Source organism: Herpailurus yagouaroundi, unplaced genomic scaffold, assembly GCF_014898765.1.
Source record: "Herpailurus yagouaroundi ecotype Mexico unplaced genomic scaffold, PumYag 220, whole genome shotgun sequence".
In the NCBI taxonomy this organism is placed as follows: Eukaryota; Metazoa; Chordata; class Mammalia; order Carnivora; family Felidae; genus Herpailurus; species Herpailurus yagouaroundi.
Genome location: NW_024412451.1, coordinates 27,254 through 48,879, shown reverse-complemented (window position 1 = coordinate 48,879; position 21,626 = coordinate 27,254). Strand labels below are relative to the sequence as shown.

The 21,626-nt window shown below is 52.3% G+C and overlaps 1 protein-coding gene across 1 annotated transcript; it reads right to left on the bottom strand.

Moving 5' to 3' along the window:
* Positions 1-7,722: 7,722 nt before the first annotated feature.
* CYP2S1 (cytochrome P450 family 2 subfamily S member 1) lies at positions 7,723-19,675 on the bottom strand. Its single transcript, XM_040457155.1, is given in 10 exon segments — positions 7,723-8,848; positions 8,850-9,022; positions 9,117-9,258; positions 11,116-11,303; positions 12,536-12,677; positions 15,053-15,232; positions 15,368-15,528; positions 15,980-16,129; positions 17,996-18,161; positions 19,287-19,675. Coding segments are annotated over 10 exon segments (1,830 nt in total). The 5' UTR covers positions 19,458-19,675; the 3' UTR covers positions 7,723-8,491.
* Between the last annotated feature and the right edge of the window lie 1,951 nt (positions 19,676-21,626).

Genomic DNA, 21,626 nt, shown 5'->3' with positions numbered 1-21,626 from the left:
TATCCTGGCTCTGGGCGATGTCCCTCTGGACTCTCTCAGTGTCTGGTAAACAATTCCTCCAGAACTCCACTCCCCTCTCAGCCTATGCGACTCCCCCCTGCCCTGCCTCCACCCCCACCCCCAGCCCAGCCCCAGCCCCAGCCAGACACTCCCCCTCACTCTCGCAGCACCGCTGATGAGGACACACACACTCAGATGTCATCCATACACAGAGGCCGGGACAGCAGGGGACAAGCAGGGGCACGTTGCTGGCCCACGGACCCACTCAGACAAGCCGGGTCAGGAACTCCGTTCCTGCAGAAACTCAGAAACCAGGAACGGGAAGACGCGGCTCAGCGGGCATCCCCTGGATAGACTCGGGCAGACATGGATCCTTGTAACAAAAAAAGACCCATGTGGGCGCAGAAACAGGACGCCAGTGTATGGGCACTCACAGGGGTGCCCGAAGATGTGGGTTGGAGTCTCAGCTCTACCTTTAACTGTGTGACCTTGCCATTGACTCCCCCCACCCCCACAGCCTCTGTTTGTCCATCTATAAGATGGGACTAAGAATAGGGGGGCCTGGGTGGCTCAGTGGGTTGAGTGTCCGACTTCAGCTCAGGTCATGGTCTCACACTCCATGAGTTCGAGCCCCGCGTTGGGCTCTGTGCTGACAGCTCAGAGCCTGGAGCCTGCTTCGGATTCTGTGTCTCCTTCTCTCTCTGTTCTTCTCCCCCACCTCACTCCGTGTGTGTGTCTCTCTCTCTCAAAAATAAATAAAGATTTTAAAAAATTCTTAAAGAATAGAACCCATTTAGTAGGCTAGAGGGAGGATACGTGAGGTCAGTGCGTGTACGGTTCTTCTTCGCACGTGGTAACACAGCTGACAAGGTGCCCTTGAGTTTTTGCGTCTCATCTGTTGGTCTCTCGCCTTGCTGTCTCCCTCTGGTGGGACTGTGCATCCTGGCGCCTGTGTGTTGATTCAATTGCTTGTCCGTTTCTGTGCCCCTCTGTGCTGTGTACGTGGTGGGGGGTGTCTCTACAAGCCTGGGTGTCTATGCAGGAGGGGGCTGGGCATTCATCTCTGTGTGTACCAGTAGGCTCCTCCCCACCCCCATCGTCTAGCCCCATCCTTCCCCACAGGGCTATGCCCTGGTTTCCTCCTTGGCCTTCTTGCCTCCCCGTGGCCAGAGGGTTGTTTCTGCAACTGAACTCTCACCCTGTCCCTCTCCTGCTTAACTATGACCCACCACTGTGCTGGGGCTGAGCTCTCAGCCCCTCAGCCTGGCACTTAGGGCTCTTCCCCAGAGGCTTCCCTGAGCTGTCTCCTGTGTGTCCCATCTCAGTGACAGAGTCAGCATCCATCCCGCCACCAAGGCCAGACCCTCAGGGTCCTCTTGGACAACCCCCCCCCGCCCCCTCCCCGCAGTAAGTGACTAAGTCCCCATGCAGGATGGAGGAGCTTCATAAACCTCTCTCCCACCTGGTGCTGCTGTCCTCCCCTTGACCTCACCACGGTCCAGTCTGACCTCCTCAGTGGTCTCCCAGCCACCACCACTGTCCCTCCTTCTAACCTGTAGACAGCGACACAAGACAAATGTTTCTCAATCTCGAATCAGATATTTCTCCTTCTTTGCCCCAGACCTTCCAAGATGAAATCTCAAACTGCTGACTGCATGTTCCTTCCTGTCTACCTAGCCTCCCATTCCTGTCCCCAGGCTTCTCTCCCTGCTCTGCGGCCTTGTCCTTATCACCTGCACACCCACCAGTCCCATGTCGGTCATCCCCCCTCAATTATGACGCTGCCGGCTCTTCCTGGTCTAATCTAGGTCTCCTGTTGTCCACTGTCAACACTTCTGTCCTTTTTTTTTGGCAATACAGCATGGGCCATCATGATATATTCATTGGCACATATATATTATGTGTCTGATGTCTGTCTCCTCCTGCTGCTCTGTGGGCTTTGAAAGGACAGGGACTGGGTATATCTTGGTCACCACTGCATCCCTACCACCCTATAAAAGGCCTGCCATAAAGGGGCCAATTAATTATTGTGGTTTTTTTGGGGGGGGCACAAATTTTATGCAAAGGTTTGCCCACTTGTTTAAATACTTGTTTAAATACACTGGGAGAGGGGTGCCTGGCTGGCTCAGTCGGTTAAGCATCTGACTCTTGATTTCAGCTCAGGTCATGATCTCATGGTTCACGAGTTTGAGCCCCGAATCAGCCTCTGTGCTGACAGTGCAGACCCTGCTTGGGATTCTCTCTCTTAATATAAATAAACTTTAAAAACAAAGGTTTAAATACACTGGGCGAGGGGCGCCTGGGAGGCTCAGTCGGTTAAGTGTCTGACTTTGGCTCAGGTCATCATCTCCTAGTTCTTGGGTTTGAGCCCTGAATCAAGCTCTGTGCTGACAGTTCGGAGCCTGAAGCCTGCTTCACATTCTGTGTCTCCCTCTCTCTCTGCCTCTCCCCCATTCACACCTCTGTCTGTCTCTGTCTCTCAAAAATAAATAAACATAAAAATAAATAAACACGCTGGGGGACCCTGCACACCTAGAGTTCTGTGCACCTGGCTGTGTGCATGGCCAACTGGAATCTGTGTTTGCTCACTCAAGAACTATTTGCTGAGCACTTACTACGTGCTTGCAATTTACTTCTAAATGCATTTAAAAAATGAAATGGATGGGTGGACAGAAATGTTCCGTGTGCCGGAGGCTGGGGATTCCACAGCGAGGGAGACAAACGTCTACCCTCATGGAGTTCATATTCCAAGGCGAAGAGAGACAACAACCAGGTAAAGGTTTATCAGGGTGCATTATGGGCAACGGAGAAACACAAAGCAAGGGAGGGAATATCAAGGGGTGAGAGTGCCATTAAAAAAATTTTTTTTCGGGGCACCTGGGTGGCTCAGTCACTTGAGCATCCAACTAAAAAATTAAAAAAAAAAGCATTGAAAAAAAATTTTTTAAATTTTTTTAATGTTTACTCATCTTTTTTGAAAGAGAGAGAGAACATAAGCAGGGGTGGGGCGGAGAGAGAGGGGGACACAGAATCCGAAGCAAGATCCAGGCTCTGAGCTGTCAGCATGGTGCCCAACGTGGGGCTTGAACCTGAAGTCGGATGCTCAACCTCCTGAGCCACCCAGGTGCCCCAAGAGTGCCATTTTATTTATTTATTTTATTTATTTATTTATTTATTTTTAATTTTTTTTTTCAACGTTTTTATTTATTTATTGGACAGACAGAGACAGAGCATGAACGGGGGAGGGGCAGAGAGAGAGGGAGACACAGAATCGGAAACAGGCTCCAGGCTCCGAGCCATCAGCCCAGAGCCTGACACGGGGCTCGAACTCACGGACCGTGAGAACGTGACCTGGCTGAAGTCAGACGCTTAACCGACTGCGCCACCCAGGCGCCCCAAGAGTGCCATTTTAAACAGGGTGGTCAGGGGGCGCCTGGGTGGCTCAGTCAGTTGAGCTTTTGACTCAGGTCATGATCTCACGGTTCGTGGGTTTGAGCCTCACATTGGGCTCCGTGCTGACAGTGTGGAGACTGCTTGGGATTCTCTCTCTTTCCCCTTCTTTCTGTCCCTCCCCCACTTGCATGCGCACATTCTCTCTCTCTCCCTCAAAATAAATAAACTTAAAAAAAAACACCACAGGGTGGTCAGGGGAGGCCCCTCTGAGGATGTGATTGAGATCTGAAGTTAATTAGCAAGTGAGTCATGAAGAAAGGGCATTGGAGGCAGAGCGGACAGCCAGTACAAAGGTCTGGAGGCAAGCATGTGAAGAGCTTCAAGGAGGAGACCCGTGTGTCTGGGATGGATGATGAGGTCAAGGAGGACCTTGGCCTAGGGAGGAGGACATACGACATTACTTTCAAGGGCCCAACGTAGTGATTCAATATTTGTGTCTATTTAGAAATGATCACCTCAGTAAGTCTAATCAACATCTGTCACCACAGATACAAATTTTTCTTAATCTTGTGATCAGAACTTTTTTTTTTTTTGAGATTTATATTTTGAAGTAATTTTGGCATGAGCACGGGGCTCGAACTTACAACCCCAAGATCAAGAGTCGCGTGCTCTATTGATTGAGCCAGCCGGGCACCTCCTATTATTATTAGTTTTTTTTTTTTTCACATTTTATGTTTATTTATTTTTGAGAGAGAGAGAGAGAGAGAGAGAGACAGATAGCGACGGGGGGTGCGCAGAGAGAGAGGGAGACAAGACAGGCTCCGGGCTCTGAGCTGTCAGCACAGAGCCTGACATGGGGCTCGAACTCATGAACCGCGAGATCATGACCTGAGCCTAAGTTGGAGGCTTAACCAACTGAACCACCCAGGCGCCCCTCTTTTCACATTTTCTGTATCCATTCATCTGCTGAGGGGCAGTAAGGTTGTTTCTGTTTTGGCTACTGTAAATAATGCTTCCATGAGCACGGGAGTGCAGATAACTCTTGGAGACACTGGTTTTGTTTCCTTTGGATATATACCCAGAAGTAGGATTGCAGGGTCATATGGTATTTCTATTTTTAATTTTTTGAGAAACTTTCATACTGTTTATCATTATAGCGATCCCAATGTGTATTCCCACCAACAGCACAGAAGAGTTCTCCACTGGGGGGCTGGGGGGTGGGCTTTGAGCAGAGAGGGACCTGGTTTGATCTTTTTGGTTCTTTTATTATTTTTTTTAACGTTAATTTATTTTGAGAGAGAGAAAGAGAGAGAGAGAGAGAGAGAGAGAGCACCAGCGGGGAAGGGGCAGAGGAGGGGGACAGAAGATCCAAGGTGGGCTCTGTGCTGACAGCAGCCAGCCTGATGCGGGGCTTGAACTCCCAAACTGTGAGATCATGACCTGAACCAAAGTCAGAAGGTCAACCGACTGAGCCACCCAGGTGCCCCTGGTTTGATCTCTGTGCCCCTTGGGATTCTCCTCACTCTCTGCCCTTCCCCCACTCATGTTTGCTCTCTGTCTCAAAAATAAATAAACTTACAAAAAAAAAAAAAAAAAAAAAGGATCCCTCTAAGACCAATAAGTGAAAGGTTGATAGGAAACTTCTTAAGAGAGAGATCAGGACCTGGCCGCAGTACATGGGGCCATGGATTACTGCGACATGACGTACCAGGAAAGGCCCCAGCACCTCCAGTGGGGAGATCTTGCCAGAATGAGCCCAAATCTGGCCAAAGTCCCATCTTACAGGAAATTCCTGGAGTAGAAAGACATCTCGAGTGCCCCCACAAAGATGCTTTCAGTCAAATCCAGGATGTGAAACCTTGCACACGGCAAGTGACCTAAGTTTCTTTAAAAAACGAGCAGATTGGGGCACCTGGGTGGCGCAGTCGGTTGAGCGTCCGACTTCAGCCAGGTCACGATCTCGCGGTCCGTGAGTTCGAGCCCCGCGTCGGGCTCTGGGCTGATGGCTCGGAGCCTGGAGCCTGTTTCCGATTCTGTGTCTCCCTCTCTCTCTGCCCCTCCCCCGTTCATGCTCTGTCTCTCTCTGTCCCAAAAAATAAAAAATAAACGTTGAAAAAAAAAAAAAAAAACGAGCAGATGTACACATGTTGAGGGGTGGCTATAAATCTCAAAGACCAGAGACGTTCAAATGGGATCCTTGTTTGAACAAACTGAACTATAAAGGACCCTTAGGAGGCCATCAGGGAAAGGTGAATATGGAGACTGCAGAATTGGTAATTGTGAGCAGGGGTGAAATGGGTGTTTGTTGGGACTTTTTTTTTTTTTTAAATTTCTTTTTATTTATGTTGACAGAGAGAGGGAGAGAGAGAATCCCAAGCAGGCTCCATGCTGTCTGCGCAGAGCCCTGTTTGGGGCTGGATCCCTTGAACCGTGGGACTAGGACCTGGGCCTAAATCAAAAGTAGGATCCTTAACTGACGGAGCCACTCAGGCGCCCCTGTTGGGACTTTAAAAAAGTAAAATTGAGGGGCGCCTGGGTGGCTCCGTCGGTTGAGCGTCCGACTTCGGCTCAGGTCATGATCTCACAGTCTGTGAGTTCAAGCCCCGCATTGGGCTCTGTGCTGACAGCTCAGAGCCTGGAGCCTGCTTTGGATTCTGTGTCTCCCTCTCTCTCTGACCCTCCCCCGTTCATGCTCTGTCTCTCTCTGTCTCAAAAATAAATAAATGTTAGGGGCGCCTGGGTGGCTCAGTCGGTTGAGCGGCCGACTTCGGCTCAGGTCATGATCTCGCGGTCTGTGAGTTCGAGCCCCGCATTGGGCTCTGTGCTGACAGCTCAGAGCCTGGAGCCTGTTTCAGATTCTGTGTCTCCCTCTCTCTCTCTGACCCTCCCCCGTTCATGCTCTGTCTCTCTCTGTCTCAAAAATAAATAAACGTTAAAAAAAAAAAAATTAAAAAAAAAGTAAAATTGAAAGGGGGAATTATTGCTTAGTAGTAAAGGGTCCTTTGGGGCGGGGGGATAATAAAAATTTTTGAATATAGTGGTGATGGTTACACAACACTGTGAATATATTTAATGCCACTGACTTAAACACTTACGAATGGTTAAAATGATAAATGTTATATGTATTTTACCATAAACACACACAAAACTGAAGACCACACTAATTCTACATTTTCACTTTGGGTCCAACAATTTTTTTTTTTTTCCGTTTATTTATTTTTGAGAGAGACAGAGAGACCGTGAGTAGGGGAGGGGCAGAGAGAGAATCCCAAGGAGGCTCCACGCCGCCAGCACAGAGTCCGACGTGGGGCTCAAACTCACAGAACCCTGAGATCATGACCTGAGCCGAAACCAAGAGTCGGATGCCTAACTGACTGAGCCATCCAGGTTCTCCTTCTTCTTCCTTTTTTTTTTTTTAAATAAATGTTTATTTTTGACAGAGAGAGAGAGTGCGTGCATGTGTTTTCTATTTCTCTCAAAATAAATAAAATTTAGGTTTGGCTTAAAAAAAGAAATAAAAATAAAATCTTAGTCGTAACTGAGTGATAGCAGAAATAAAACTAGGACACCTGGGTGGCTCAGTCGGTTAAGCGTCTGACTCTTGATTTCGGCTCAGGTCATGATCTAATGGTCCCTGAGTTCAAGCCTCACATCCGGCTCTGTGCTGACAGTGGGGGCCCTGCTTGGGATTCTCTCCCTCCCCCTCTCTGCCCCTACCCTACTCATGTGTGCTCTCTCTCCCTCAAACAATAAATAAATAAACTAAAAAAAGAAAGAAAAGAAAACTAGCAGAAAGTTGATGGTTATCAATGAGGCCAGGTGATGGGCAAATAAAAAAAAAAACAACTAGCAGAAAGTTGATGGTTATCAATGAGGCCAGGTGACGGGCACAGGGGTTCATTACACCATTCTCTCTATTTTTGTGTTTGAAAACTTCCCTTCCTTGTGACGGGAAGGCAGGAGGAAAAGAGCCTGTGGCAGAGGCAAAGCTGGGTCAGGAATGCTGTTCCGGCAGGCAGCTTTCAGACTCGGAAAGTTCCCAGGGCCAGGATCTGGAACTTCACCTGTAGGCTCTCCCTGGCTGGGCCCCCCACCCTACCCCAGGCTTGCAGTTCAGCGTGTTACTTTCTCCCTGCCCACACCCCCCTCCCCACATCAGCTTCACCGGAAGTGAGGCCCAGGACAGGCCCCCCCCCTCCCCCCTCCACATCTGGTGTACTGATGTCAACAGCCAGGGTGGGCGGGGGCCATGTTTTTTAGCTCCCCGCCCAGCCTCGAGGGAGGGGCGGACCCCCCATTCCCACCCCTTACTCACAATGACAGACACTGTCACAGGCACACCAGGCCCTGACAGGGGCCAGACATCAACTTTTATTGCAAAATGGGGACCTTCAAGTCACAAGGACGTCAGAACTGGCCTCTTCCCTGACACCGGGAGTTGGAATCTGGCCCCAACTGGGTCATCTAGCCCCTTTCACCGGGTCTAACTGGGGCGTGGGGAGGGGAGGTGGGTCAGTGTGTATGTGTGGAGGGACAGGCAGGGGAGGCTTTTAACATGGTTACATAAACAAGAGGGTGGTGGGGGGGGCTCTGATCGGAGGGTCCAGTGTGTCCAAGTTCCCTTGGTTCCCAAGCCTGTGCACACAACTGCACACTCGGGGATATATTTACATTTGGGAGAATCTGAGCATCAAGGGGCTTGGAAAGGGGTATCCTTGAGGGCTGAAGGTCTGGAGGAGGCCAGGGCTGTGCTCCCCGGGAATGGCAGGTCTCAGTGAGAAGATACTTGGAAATGGCATGGTGTCATGTGTGGGCTGGCTATGTGGTTCAGCGGTCGGGGGCATGCGGACAGCGATGGCCATGTGCCTGGATTGCAGTGTGGCTGCGAGAGAGAGGGTATGCCGGGGCTGAAGACAGGGCCGGTCTCTCTGTGTGGGGACATGACCCGGGAAGGGGCACATTCCCCTCTGCAGCAGGCTCCCAGAACTGGCAGCATTGGTAAGTTGGATGGGCGACGAGGGTGAGTGGGCCCTGAACATAGAGGCTGCTTCTGTGGCTTGTTAAGGTAGGAGCGAAACTCCCACATGCAGGTTGCATATCAAGGGGAGTTGTGTTGTGTACGAGATGGTGTGTTATCTGGGCACATGGTCGTGACTCCAGAAAGCCTGTGTGGCAGAGTTGCCTCGTGGACCTTTCCGTGACCGCGTGAAGTGGGGGGGGTTGCGTGTCTCGGCAGCTGCGTGGGCTGAGTGAACGTGGCCCTGTGGACGTGTAGGCTGAGTATCTGTGCGACCGACTCTAGAAAACAGCTCCAAGTGCGTGGACGTGGCTGCCTGTGGTGTGGACTTGCGGTTCTGGAGACACAAGCGTGTTCACGCCCACCCCCATGAGAAGGCCACCATCTCCCATGGCTCCCTCCGTCATCGAGGCCACAGGATGGGTGGAGGTCAGTGGGGCCGGACTTGTAGCTGGAAGGCTGGGGGGATGTTGAAAAGGCCGCTGACGGCTGGCTGGAGGCTCAGGGTCCCTGGCGGGCACGGGCTCTCCAGGGAGAAGGCCTGCAGGATGGCGGTAAAGAGGAGGAACAGTTCTGCCCGAGCCAGGCCCTCTCCGAGGCAGACGCGCTTCCCTGCAGGGAACAGGGAGACAGAGCTGGGCCGGCCCTCCTCACCCACAGGTGTGGGGAGGACGGGCAGGTGAGCAGGGATGGGCCCAGCAAGTACCTAAGGAGAAGGGCAAGAATGCCTCCTGCTTCTGGAACCGTCCGTCTGCATCTAGGAATCGGTCTGGATTGAATTCCTCTGGCTTTTCGAAGACCTCAGGATCATGCAGGACAGAGCCGAGGAGGGGGAAGACCTCGGTGCCCTGAGGGGGAATAATAACAAAGTTACAAATATCCCTCCCCACCCAGACACCGAGGGCAGAGCACAAGAGTCTGGAGTGTCAGGGACTCCAGTTCACAAAACACAATGGCATCAACGTATTTCAAGGGCTTGTTATGGGCCAGGTACTTTGTTAAGCATTAAAAAAATTTTTTTTTAACGTTTGTTTATTTTTGAGAGAGAGAGAGAGAGAGAGAGAGAGACACACACACACACACAGAGTGCAAGCGTGGGAAGGACAGAGAGAGAGGGAGACACAGGATCCGAAGCAGGCTCCAGGCTCTGAGCTGTCAGCACAGAGCCCGACGCAGGGCTCGAATCCACCCACCGCGAGATCATGACCTGAGCCGAAGTTGGACGCGTAACCGACTGAGCCACCCAGGCACCCCAATTAAGCATTTTTGATATATTCTCTCTTATGTAACATGTATGTGTATCTTGCTCGCTCTCACATCCACAAACATACACTTGAACCCGCTAAAGCTTTTTCACAAGGCTGGGAAGTAGTTTCTGACATGACTCCCATTTTCAAGATGGGAAAACAGAGGCCCAAAGAACTTAAGCAACTTGCCCAAGGTACCATTCGGTGACAGCAGAGTTTGTTATTTTTTAATTTTGTCTTTCAACTTTGAGGGTATGTTGTGATTCATCTGTGGCTGTCCTAAGCCACCTGGCCAGAGTCCAGCTCTTCCCCACAGTGCTCTTCCACGGGTAAAACCAAGGCTGGGTAGGTGAGGGCTGTCCCTGACGACTCCCCTCCGCCCAGCTCCCGCTCCTCCCCCGCCCCCTCCCAGTGGCGGTCGAGATCAGTTACAGTGTTCCCAAGGCTGTGCAGTGGAGGGGGGCTCCAAAAACCAGACAGGCTCATGCTATGGCTATTAAAATAAGAGAAGCAGGTAACTGTGGTTAAAGCACAGGCCCTGAGTGTAAATCCTGCCTTTACCATTGTAGGCTGGGTGATCCCAGCAAGTCTTCTCATCTTTAAAGGCCACAGTTTCCTCATTTGTAAAACGGGCATAATAGTGTAGGGTTGCTCTGAAGGCTGAAGATTAAGTAAGGTAATATATTTGTGAAGCATTTAGAACGATACCTGGTGAGAGCAAGTCCTCAATCACTGATGCCTGTTGTTTACATAATCATTATCAAGAGTTGCGACAGCCACTGCACTAGCAATGGTTGCTGCGGCCGAACGGGGAACCCCTGGGGAACCCCCGACACCCTGCACCAAGAACGGAGTTGGTGTTTTGCAAGCATTGTCTTGCAGGTTCCTTAAGATCTCAAATTAATACTATTTTTGTTCCCGATGTAGAAGAGGGGTGGAGAGTGGTTCAGAGGGTGAAGTGATTTGCCCAAGGTCCCAGAGAAAAACCAGATCGTAACTACTATGGGTTTGATTCTAAGAGGAGGCAGCAGCTTGCGGGACGACGGCATCTGGGGTTCCCGGGCGGACATCGCCCCCTGGTGGTGCTGGCTCCGAGTTGCTCTCTAATGGAGGGCAGGAGTTGGGCGGGGCGTGGGGAAGAAGGGAGGGAGGGGTTTGATGGTGGGGGTTTACAGCAGTTCCTAAATTGCTTCCCTGTCACCTCGCTTGTGATTGTCCCAGCCACCCTGGAAGGAGGTAGAATTAGGATATCCGTTGGACAGATAGGGAGCTGAGGCCCAGAGACAGAGGCAAAGGCAAGAGAAATGCACCCAGAAAGAAACAAACAGGACAGGGAAGGAGAGAGGGACACCAAGAAAGGGATGTCAGAGAGAGACCAATAATCAGAAAAAGTCAGAGACACAGACAGCAACAGACTCAGGCCTGAGGCCGAGACGACCACTGGGTGCAGGCGCCCACCTGGGGAAGGGTGTACCCTCGGAAGCAGGTGGTCCTCGTGAGGGCGTGGGGCATTCCCATGGGCACCAGAGCCAGGAGCCGTTGCGCCTCATGCAAAACTGCGTCCGTGTAGGGGAGGCGGGCTCGGTCCCCCAGGCCTGGCGCCCGGCCAGCCCCCAGCTCCCGGGTCAGCTCCTCCCGGACACGCTCTGCACCGAGGAAGAGGAAGGCTGGAGTCAGAGGTGGGGTGGGGCCCCGCGATACTACCCTTGGAAGCCCCATCTTCTCAAAGTGGCGGTGGTTGGGGTGAGGCTGGTGGGCAGGGAGGAGGTTCCCAGATCGCACTGAGCCAGAGTCCCCATGACCTATGTGCTGAGCACAGGGTCTCTCCTCTCAATCCCCACAGCAATGCTGCGAGGTGGGATACCATTATCCATCCGCATTTCCCAGATGAGAAAACTGAGGCCCAGATTGCTAAAGTCACAGGGGACTCCATTACGCTGAGGCCACCTTCCAGGTCAGCCCACCCCACTGGCTTGAGGGCATTTGATGCAGCTGCCTGACTCCAAAATGCTGGGCTTTCCCAGAGCTCACACCCCCAGCTCTGCCTCTCAGCCAGTCATCTTTTGCTTCTTGCTTGTGCCCTAATGACCTTAGTTTTTGTTTTAAGTAATTTCTACACCCAACATGGGGCTCAAACTCACTACCCTGAGATCAAGACCTGACTTGAGGCCAAGAGTTGGTTGTTTAATCGACTGAGCCACCCAGGCGCCCCTCCCTTCCCCTTTTTAAGTGAACTCTATGCCCAACATGCTACTTGAACTCAGGACCCTGAGATCAAGGATCCTGTTAAGTCCTGACCCGGATGTCTTGTGGCCTCGTGGATGCCTCCCCCCAGGTGGCCCCAGGTCCCTTACCCTTGTCCTAAACTGGCCTCAGCATCTCCCCTGAAACAGCTCCTCGTTCCTTCTGTCCCCATCTCAGGGTGCCCCCATGGCCCTCTGGTCCCGAAATCCCCTGGGCCTCCCACGTCATTCTCCACCTGCTCACCCAGCCCCTCTTCTCCCCCACAGCTTGGCCCAGGCGTGTCCTCTCCTGCCCAGGTCCCTATCCCATCCTCTTCCCTGGGCTCCCGGCATCTTCTTTCACCCGGAAAGATTTTTTGTAAAAGGCTAATTGAACCCTGCCCTCCTCTGCTCAGCACCCTTCTGTGGTTCCCCATTGCTCAGGATCAGGCATACAAGGCCCCCTGCCTTATCTCTCATTTCACTACGCTTCACACCTCAACCTGCAGCCCCCACCGCCCCCCAAGTTCTCGCTCGTCAGACACCCCCAATGCCGGGTTCATTCTCGCCACCAGGCTCCAGCTCGTTCTCCTGAACATTCTTCCTCTTGAGCCCTCACTTCCGTTCCCAGGACTGGCTGGTCCAAAGGCTCCTACCTTGGACCTGAGGGTATTTCAGCAGAAGCAAGAGGGCGTAGCGGACCGTGGTGCTGACCGTGACTGTCCCGGCAAACAGCAGATAAATGACTGTCATCAACAAGTTCTTGTCAGTCCATTCTGTGTTTGGGTCTTGCTCTTCCTGGAAGAAACCAGGCAGAAGGGCTCAGAGAACTCAGGCTGTGGGGAGCAGAGGCCCAGCATAGTCACGCCTGGGGCTGCAACACGGCAAGTTGAAGCTTTGTGGGGGCGGGTGGGGGTTGTATAAATGTTTGGGCAAGTTGGGAAGTGGACTCTTGATATTAATTTTCTTTGGTTGGAATGTTTTTGAAAATGAAAGAGCATGGCCACTATAAAAAACAAACAAACAGAAAATGGCACGTGGTGAGGATGTGGAGAAACCGGAACCCTGTCACCCTCAGTGGGGACGTCAGATGGCGCAGCTATGGGCAATGGCATGAGGTTCCTTAAACAATTAAAATAGAAGGGGCGCTTGGGTGGCTCAGTCTGTTGAGTGCCCAACTTTGGCTCAGGTCACGATCTCACAGTTGGTGAGGTTCAAGCCCCGCGTCAGACTTGGTGCAGACAGCTAGGAGCCTGGAGCCTGCTTCGGATTCTGTGTCTCCTTCTCTCTCTCCCCTTCCCCCTCTTGTGCTCCTCCCCCCAAATAAATAAACATTAAAAAAATTTCTTTTTAATGAAAATAGAATTATGGTGTGATCTAGCATTTCCACTTCTGGGCAGGGAACCCAACAAATGGAAAGCAAGATCTTGAAGAGGTATTTGTTCATAGCAACGTTATTCATAACAGACCAAAGGAGGAAGCAGCTCAAGTGTCCACTGACAGATGAATGGATGAGCCCAGTGTGGTCTATCCATGCGGTGGAATAAGGACTCAGCCTTAAAAAGGCTGAAAAAGGAAGGAAATGCTGTTACAGGCTACAACATGGATGAACCTTGAGGATATCACGCTAAGTGAGATAAGCCAATCGCAAAAGGACAAACCACTTACATGAGGTCCCTAGAATATGCAAACTCATAGAGACAGAACGTAGAAAGGTGGTTGCTGGGGGCTGGGAGGGGGCTGGGGAGTCCTTAACCAAGTAGAGAGTTTCTGTTTGATAAGATGAAAAAAAAGTTCTGGAGATTTTCTGCACGACAATGTGGATATATTAAGACTACTGGACTTGACACTTAAAAATGGTCAAGGTAGGGGGCACCTGGCTGGTGGTGGGACGAGCATGTGATTCTTGATCCAGAGGTTGTAAATTCGAGCCCTACGTTAGATGTAGAGATTATTTAAAAATAAAATCTTGGGGCGCCTGGGTGGCGCAGTCGGTTAAGCGTCCGACTTCAGCCAGGTCACGATCTCACGGTCTGTGAGTTCGAGCCCCGCGTCGGGCTCTGGGCTGATGGCTCAGAGCCTGGAGCCTGTTTCCGATTCTGTGTCTCCCTCTCTCTCTGCCCCTCCCCTGTTCATGCTCTGTCTCTCTCTGTCCCCAAAATAAATAAACGTTGAAAAAAAAAATTAAAAAAAAAATAAAATAAAATCTTTTTTTTAATGTTTACTTATTTATTTTGAGAGAGAGAGAGAGGGAGAGTGAGTGCGCGGGGCACAGGGAGAGAGAGAATCCCAAGCAGGCTCCACACTGTGAGTGCAGAGCCTGACGTGGGGCTTGATTCCATGACCCTGAGATCATGACCTGAGCCGAAATCAAGAGTTGGATGCTTAACCAACTGAGCCATCCAGGCGCCTCTAAAAATAAAAATTTTAAGTTTTTTTTTTTTTTTTTATTCTGAGAGAGACAGAGAAAGAGAGAGAGAGAGTGCCAAAGAGTGCAGGGGAGCGGCAGAGACAGAATCCCAAGCAGGCCCTATGCTGTCAATCCAGAGCCCGATGTGTGGGATCCCACAACTGGGAGATCATGACCTGAGCCGAAATCAAGAGTCAGAAGCTTAACCGACTGAGCCACCCAGGTGCCTCCTAGAAATAAAATCTTTACCAAAAAAAAATGGTTAAGGTGGTAAATTTTATGTTATGTGTGCTTTACCATGATTTCAAAAATTCTGTTTCATTTAGAAAATGAAAGTAGAAGGAAATGGGGTACGAGGTTAAGAAAAATGTTCTGTCTCTCCATGAACAGGGTGGCCACATTTATTCCAAGGATGTGGCCCTGAATGTCTTCCATAATTCCAAAGTTTGGATAATTCAAAAGTAGCTATTTCCATAGGCTTAACCTTCATCGCAATTTCCTTGTAATAATATATTGTTCTTATTGGATGAAGGAAGTGGACTTTATTCCTGTAATTTGATATCACAAGGTCTCGTAATCAAATGATTTTACTTGACATGTCTTGGGGTGGGGTACAGTGGGGTACTGTACAGGTGGGGCCTGCACAGGGGGCTAAGGTCAGAGAGAGAGAGGGAGGCCTGACAGATTCCAGCTATGCCAGAGTGGGCCCCAGCCTGGCCGCCAGCCCCATTCAGGAGGCCCCCCAACCCTGACCTTCCCCCACCTCTGCCATCTTCAGCAGGAAGGCATCCACAACGTCGCACGCGGGCCCGGAGGTGTCCAGGCTCCCCTTGTGTCGCTGCACCTGCTGGACGGCAAAGGTGGCCAGGATGCTCAAGTGACCGAGGAGTTGTGTGTGGGGCCCCGGCAGGTGCTGCAGGAGCTGGGAGAACATCTCGTAGGCCTGCGAGGGGCGGGGGAGAAGGACAGCTATTTCCATGGGGCCTGGCCCTGCACCAGCATGGAGGGGTGCTCTGGGGGTTACCTGGGAAAGGTAGGCAGGAACCTTTGGGGAAGAAGAGGGGTCCCACCCGCGTACCTGGCCCCATGGGGAACTGATCCCCAGCACGGCGCCACCAGCTGCCCGGACCACGGTCTGGAACTCCTCATCCTCATAGGGGAAGCGGAGGCCGAAGGTAAGGGAGCAGATGATGTTGGAGGTGGCCTGGGCCAGCAGCAGGGAGGGGTCAAATGGCTGTCCTGAGGAGGAGGGGGCAGGGAGGAGGGCTGTGACGGACAGGGGGCCGGACTCGACCGGAAGGAGACAGGCATAGAGAGAGACAGACAGGGAGATGAAAGACAGAGGGAGAAACAGAAGGGGAAAGAGACAGACAGAGAGACAGGGAGAGACGGAGAAAGAGACAGGGAAGGAGAGACGGGGAAAGACTGAGTGAGAAAGATGGATAGGGAGAGAGACAAAGATAGACTTATAGGAGAGAGAAACAGAAAAATCGAGAAAGAAAAGAAGCACTAAGAGTGATGTGGCAGCACCAGGGGCACTGAGACCCCTGGGGAGACATGAGGACAGAGACAGAAGGTGGAGGAGGCGCTCCAGGAGGCGAACAGAGCCCTCAGCCCAGGGCCAGAGGGAAGGTCCTCCCCACCCTCGGGCACACCACAGGGCACCCCAGGCTCACCCCACCCTGCTGACCTTCTGTCCCCTGGAATGCCTCCACCAGACACCGGGCCTCCGCCTGGATCAGCTCCTCGCCTTCTCGCTTCCCCATGCCCAGGTCCCGCAGCGCGAGTGTGGTGAACCTCTTCAGCTGCCTCCATCGCTCCCCATTGGAGAAGAAAACCCCTGCACAGAAGGCTGGACTCAAGGAGGGACTGGCCCCCTCCCCCCCAACCCCCAGGACTGCTCCCTTGCTCCCAGTGACGTGCCCAAGGGGGACTCCGAAGGTCCTGTCCCGAGTTCGCTATCAGCCTAGCCCAGGGGACTGGCAGGGGACTCCGTAAGTACTCAGTAAATGCCTAACCTTGGGTCAGAGGGTGACATTCTCCTGAGAAGCCGGGCACACATGTTCTGTGATGAACCAGGATGAGTGGGGACTTCTTCCTTGCATTTATCTTTTTATTCCTCTTTTCCCGTCCCCCCTCCCCTGGAGTCCTTTTATGTCTCCTTCCTCTTCCTCCTTCCTTCCCAACATTTACAGAGTACCATGGGGTCCCCTGCTCCACATCATTTGGAGCTGGAAACTGAAGTGGGAGGGAGGAGCATGGAACTGACTTTTCCTCCTTGAGCTAAGGGTCTGCATTGGACAAAAACCTTGCCTTCTCTGAATTCAGCATCTCACCTGTGCAGTGCTGGCCCCTAGTGGCCTCCTGGGTGTCCCAAACTGGCCTCCGCACCTCTCCTCCTTCTCATTTCAGCCCACCATTCCCTGGCCCCGGCCCCGGTCCAGAGCCCTGGAAACCTCTCCCAGCCACCCCCCTCCCTTTCCCACGGCCTCAGCTCCAGCCCAGCAGAGTCCCCTCCCTGGGCTCCTACACAGCAACCCCAGGATCTTTCTAGCTCTGACCATACTCCATCCCTACTTCCATCTACAGCCCCCAGAAAAACCCAAAACCAAGCACTCTGGTGTGACTCAGGCCCGGCATGACCCACTTCTCCAGCTTTCTTACTCATCCTGCTGCAATTGAACTGGGCTTCTCTTGCTTCCTCAGTGGTGTCAGGATCACCCCTCTAGGCTTTGCCCCCCTTGCCCCCCCCCCCCCATCTGGATCACTCACTCTCCATTCTCGCTGAACTAATTCCATTCCTCCTTCAGATCTCATTGCAATTGTCCCCTACTCTGAGAAGCCTTCCTTGATTCCTCCTGGTCTCCCTCCCTTCCCCCTTCCAGTATAGTTCCCTTGTGTCCTGCTGTCAGAGCTGAAGGCAGGTTGCAGAATTCCATTCTCTCCCTCCAGTCTCATGACAAGCCCACCTCTCCTACAGTAAGACAGGATGCCACATCTGTCTTGGACATCTCTGTGTCTCCAGTACCCACTATAGGGCCAGGCATGATAGAGATTTGTCAATTTAATGAATGAATGGATGCTTCTTCTCTCACCTCCATGCTTTCCTACGTGCTAGTGTCTGCTTGGAATGCCCTTCCCACTCATCCTAGGAGTCTGAGCTCAGACAACCCGTCTTTCAAGACTCCCTGGACATCTCCCACCAAACAGGCTGGGTCAGGTGCCTCTTCAGGTTCCAGAAGTCCCAGGGCTTCCTCTATCCTGGCCCTGGCTTCTCTGCCTTCCCCATCCTAGGCCTGACCTCTCTGGCCTGTCACTGCCTGGGTCTTTCTCCCCAGTGGCTAACAAGCTCTAGGTCACTGCTCTGTCCCGATAGTGCCCAACACCAGGCTCCTACTTCCAGGCTTAGCAGAGAATAATTTTTATAACATTAAGTGTTCCCACCCATTCCCAGTGCCTAGAAAGCTCTCCTGGTCTCTCCCAGCCCTGGGGGCTTGACCTGGAGCAGTGATGACATCGCTATAACCTGGCCCAGGGCTCATTCAATCCTCAGCAGGACCTCAGCAAGTGCTATTATCACCCCATGTTATGGATGAGGAAACACAGGCTCAGGGACACTAAGTCACGCACAAAAAATCATATCAGTTAAGTGGTAGCAGGCTCTAAGGGAAGGAGCCAGGGGTCTCCAGCCCTGCTCATGACTCACCATGGCCTTCGAAAGTCCCGTCCAGCGTTGCCAGCATCCCCCGCCCACTGAACTCCTCAGCCTGACCTCCCAGGGCCTCCTGGACAGCTTCGTGCCCAACCAGGACCACCACGCGCCGCCAGGGACCCAGGTACACGGTGAACACTGGTCCATACTTCTTACTTAGCTGGGGGTAGGGAGGGAGAAGGGGCATGTGCTGAGGGACAGGCTATGGCCTCTTTCAGTTTAGATGTCCCCATCACAGCCCCATCACTGGATGAAGTACCTAGGAGGAAGCCCCTCCCCTCCAGACGGAAATAGCCCCCTTGGGAGACTCAGTTCTCTTCCTGCATCAGGCTCTCAGGCCCCCTCCCCATTGAGTCCTCAACTCCTTATTTCCTAGAGACCCCGGTTCAGACCCGGGGACAACCCAGAACCACCCCTACCTCCCAACCCAGACATATGACAGCAAAAATGGGCAGCTGAGACTCTGACCTCTCCTGATTGCTCAGTTCTTCCCCTACCCCCAAACTAGCCACCCTTTTCCATCACTGCTAAACCCTCAGATTTTGGAGCAGACACTGCTGGGCACCTGCCAAATCTTTCCCCAAGAACCCCCCTCCCCCTCCCCATGTTCTGGAGTCCCCCAGACTCCTTTTGAATGGGGAACCTCTGGCCTCTTCCTCTCTCCTGCAAAGGGTTGAAACTGTCTCAGCCTTCTTTCTTGCCCTCTTTCCCTGCTGTTCTGGAGACTTCCAGGTCCCTCCTAGCTGAGTCCCATGCAAACAGCACTCCCACGCCCCTATTCTCTGCAGACAAATACCTGGAACTCTCTAGCCAAACCTCCCCTTCCCGCCAGCGACCGTTCCCTTTTCTTTTCTGCCCCTCCCCAGCTACCTCTCCCCCTGGGACAGGCTTCCCTTCATCAGCTTCTCTGCTGCTAGAGGGCTCTCTCCCAGTCTCTGGCTTTAATCCCCTGCTTCTAGCACCTTCCCAGGATTCTGTGGACCCCTCTGCCACTGGATCCTGCTCCCCTGCTCTCATCCTCTCTAGGATTCTGCTCCTCCTAGCCCTGGCCCCGCACCCCAGGGTCCTCTCACCTCGGCGCCCCCTTCCACCCTTCTCAGCTCCGGAGCCCTGCCCCACCCCAGAACGCCCATAACCCCTTCGCCCTTGCACCCTTCGCCTGCCTCCTCTAGGATACCCAAGGGCCTGTCTGTTCTGGCACTCCGCTTTCTCTCTCTCCTGGGGCCCCCTCCCTCTCTTGGCCCCGGACCCCCGCCCCAACCAGGGCGTCCCCGCCGCCCCTCACCCGCAAGAGCCCCAAGTACAGCGCCCCGGGCCGGAGCTGCAGGAGGTTCCCCAGCAGCGGCAGCGGCATGGGCCCCGGGGGCAGGTGGCCCGGGGTCCGGGGCAGCGCCAGCGTCAGCACCAAGAGCAGCAGCAGCACCAGCAGCAGCGTCCCGGTGCTGGCCGCCTCCATCTCGGCGGGTTGGCTCCTTCTCCTGGCTCCCAGACACTCCACGCGGCTGGGCCAGCTAGGGGCGGGAGCCGGGCGGCTCCTCGCGGTCGAAATCCGGCGGCGAGGGGCGGGGCAGCCAGCCCCTCCCCCTACCTGCAGTCAGGATTCTCTCCCCGCCGCCGGATTTCTTTCTTCGAGACCCCCTGCGGCCGCCGGGTGTAGGGACACGCTCTCGAACGGGTATCTACCAGGTCACCTAGGTTCGGGGGGCGGAGACAGCGCCTGGGGCCCCAGGTAGGGCGTGGGCACACTGGAGGAGCCCGGGAGCCAGAGACTTTGGCTGTCTCCAGGAGGCCACACCCCGTGCCTGAAGAGGTGACCCGCGGCCGCCCTCCCCAGCTTCCACCTCCCTCCTCGAGGCTGTCGGGGTGTGCGTTCGCTTGTGCGTGCGCGCGTCTTTGAGCCGATTTCCTCCAACATCTTTCTTACATTTTCACGGTGAACCAGGAGGAGGACTTGACCTTTAACAATAAAACATCTGAGTTCCAGGGAGATAAATCGGCTGACCCCAGGCCACACAGCTAACAAGCCGCAGAGCTGGGGTTTGACTTCCCGGCCATTCAGAAGGATTGACTGACTCCATCATTCATTCACTTAGTATCGTCTAATGGTTAGGAACATGCTATCTGAAGCCAGAATGCTTGAGTTCACAGCCTAGTTTCTCTGTGCCTCTGTTAACTCTTGAAAAATGGGGATCGTTTTAAGGATTAATAGGTTCATGTGTAAACAACTTCAAAGAGGTCCAGGTGCGTGTATAACAAGTACCAAATAAATGTTAGCTAATATTCTTTCAACTAATTGCTATTGAGGTCTAACTATAAACAAGACTGTTCTAGACCCAGAGATGCAGCTATAAGTAAGAGAGAAGGGTCCTGCCCTCCCTGAGCTTATATTGACATGCAAGTGAAGTCTTAAATTAAGATAATCTCCAGTTGTTCAAGGGTTTGCCTCCGGAATGAGCTCCTTGAGGAAGGCCGTTCCAAAGTCAAGTCCATGCTGTTTGGTTCAAAGCTGTATCCCCTGTGTCTAGAGCAGTGCCTGGAGCACGGGAGGTGCTCCATAAATATTTGTTGCATCAAAGATTGCATGTGGGAGATGAGATCAACAGGGAGGTATGCAGGGTCCTAGAAAACTTATCTGCATAGTTTGTCCTGCAAAAGGAAGCAGGTGAAGGGTTTCCGGCATAAGCAGCACTAGTTTGCTTTGCATTTTCATTAAACATTTTATTATGAAAACTTTCAAACCTACAGTAGACACCTGCATATTCACCACCTAGATTCCACCAAAAACATTTTACGGATGGGGTTTTGGAGTGATGGGGGTCCAGAGCTGATGGCCAAGAAAGAATTTTTGAGACCTCTTTGGTGCAAAAAAGATGATTTTATGAAAGCACCGGGACAGGACCCGTGGGCAGAAAGAGCTGCATTGGGGTTGTGCAGAGTGGCTGGTTACATACTATGGGGCTGAGGAGAGAAAGTCAAGAGGAGGTTTCTTAAAGGGATTTCCATGTGCTAAAGAGGATTCACAGGTTCCTGGAGGCCTAACTATTGTCAAACTAAGGTTGCTTTTCTGTCTAGCAAAGCATTAAGACAGTAGGGAGTTCCTGGAGATTAGGCTATTGATAAGATTGCCTTTTTCTTATAATTAGGAAGATACTTATATAAACCGTTGGATACTCTGGTTCTGTGATCTCTATCTATTCCACCATTTATTTTCTGCCTTTTCCTTTATTCTTTGGCTGTCAGGAGAGCTTGAGGAATATCACACATATCCCACTTTCGAGGGTGGGGGCAATGGCGGGGGGGGGGAGGAGAGGGAGGGAGGTATTGTTACTTTGTGCTTTACCCTTTTACCCTCAGCTTACCTTATGCTCCCTCATCATTACTATTCTTTCTTTGTTGCTTACCTATTCATCTTGCCCCACCAATCTATCTTATTATGGTTTTTTTTTTTTGATGCATTTCAGACAGTTGCAGATACCAGTACACTTCATTCCTAAACACATCAGCATGCATCATTTGCTAGAGTTCAATATTTGTTTCCAGGGCATTTCCCCCTACCCCAGGTAAGTTTACATACTATGAAATGTACAAATCTCAAGTGTATTTAAGATGCATTTCATCTGCTTAC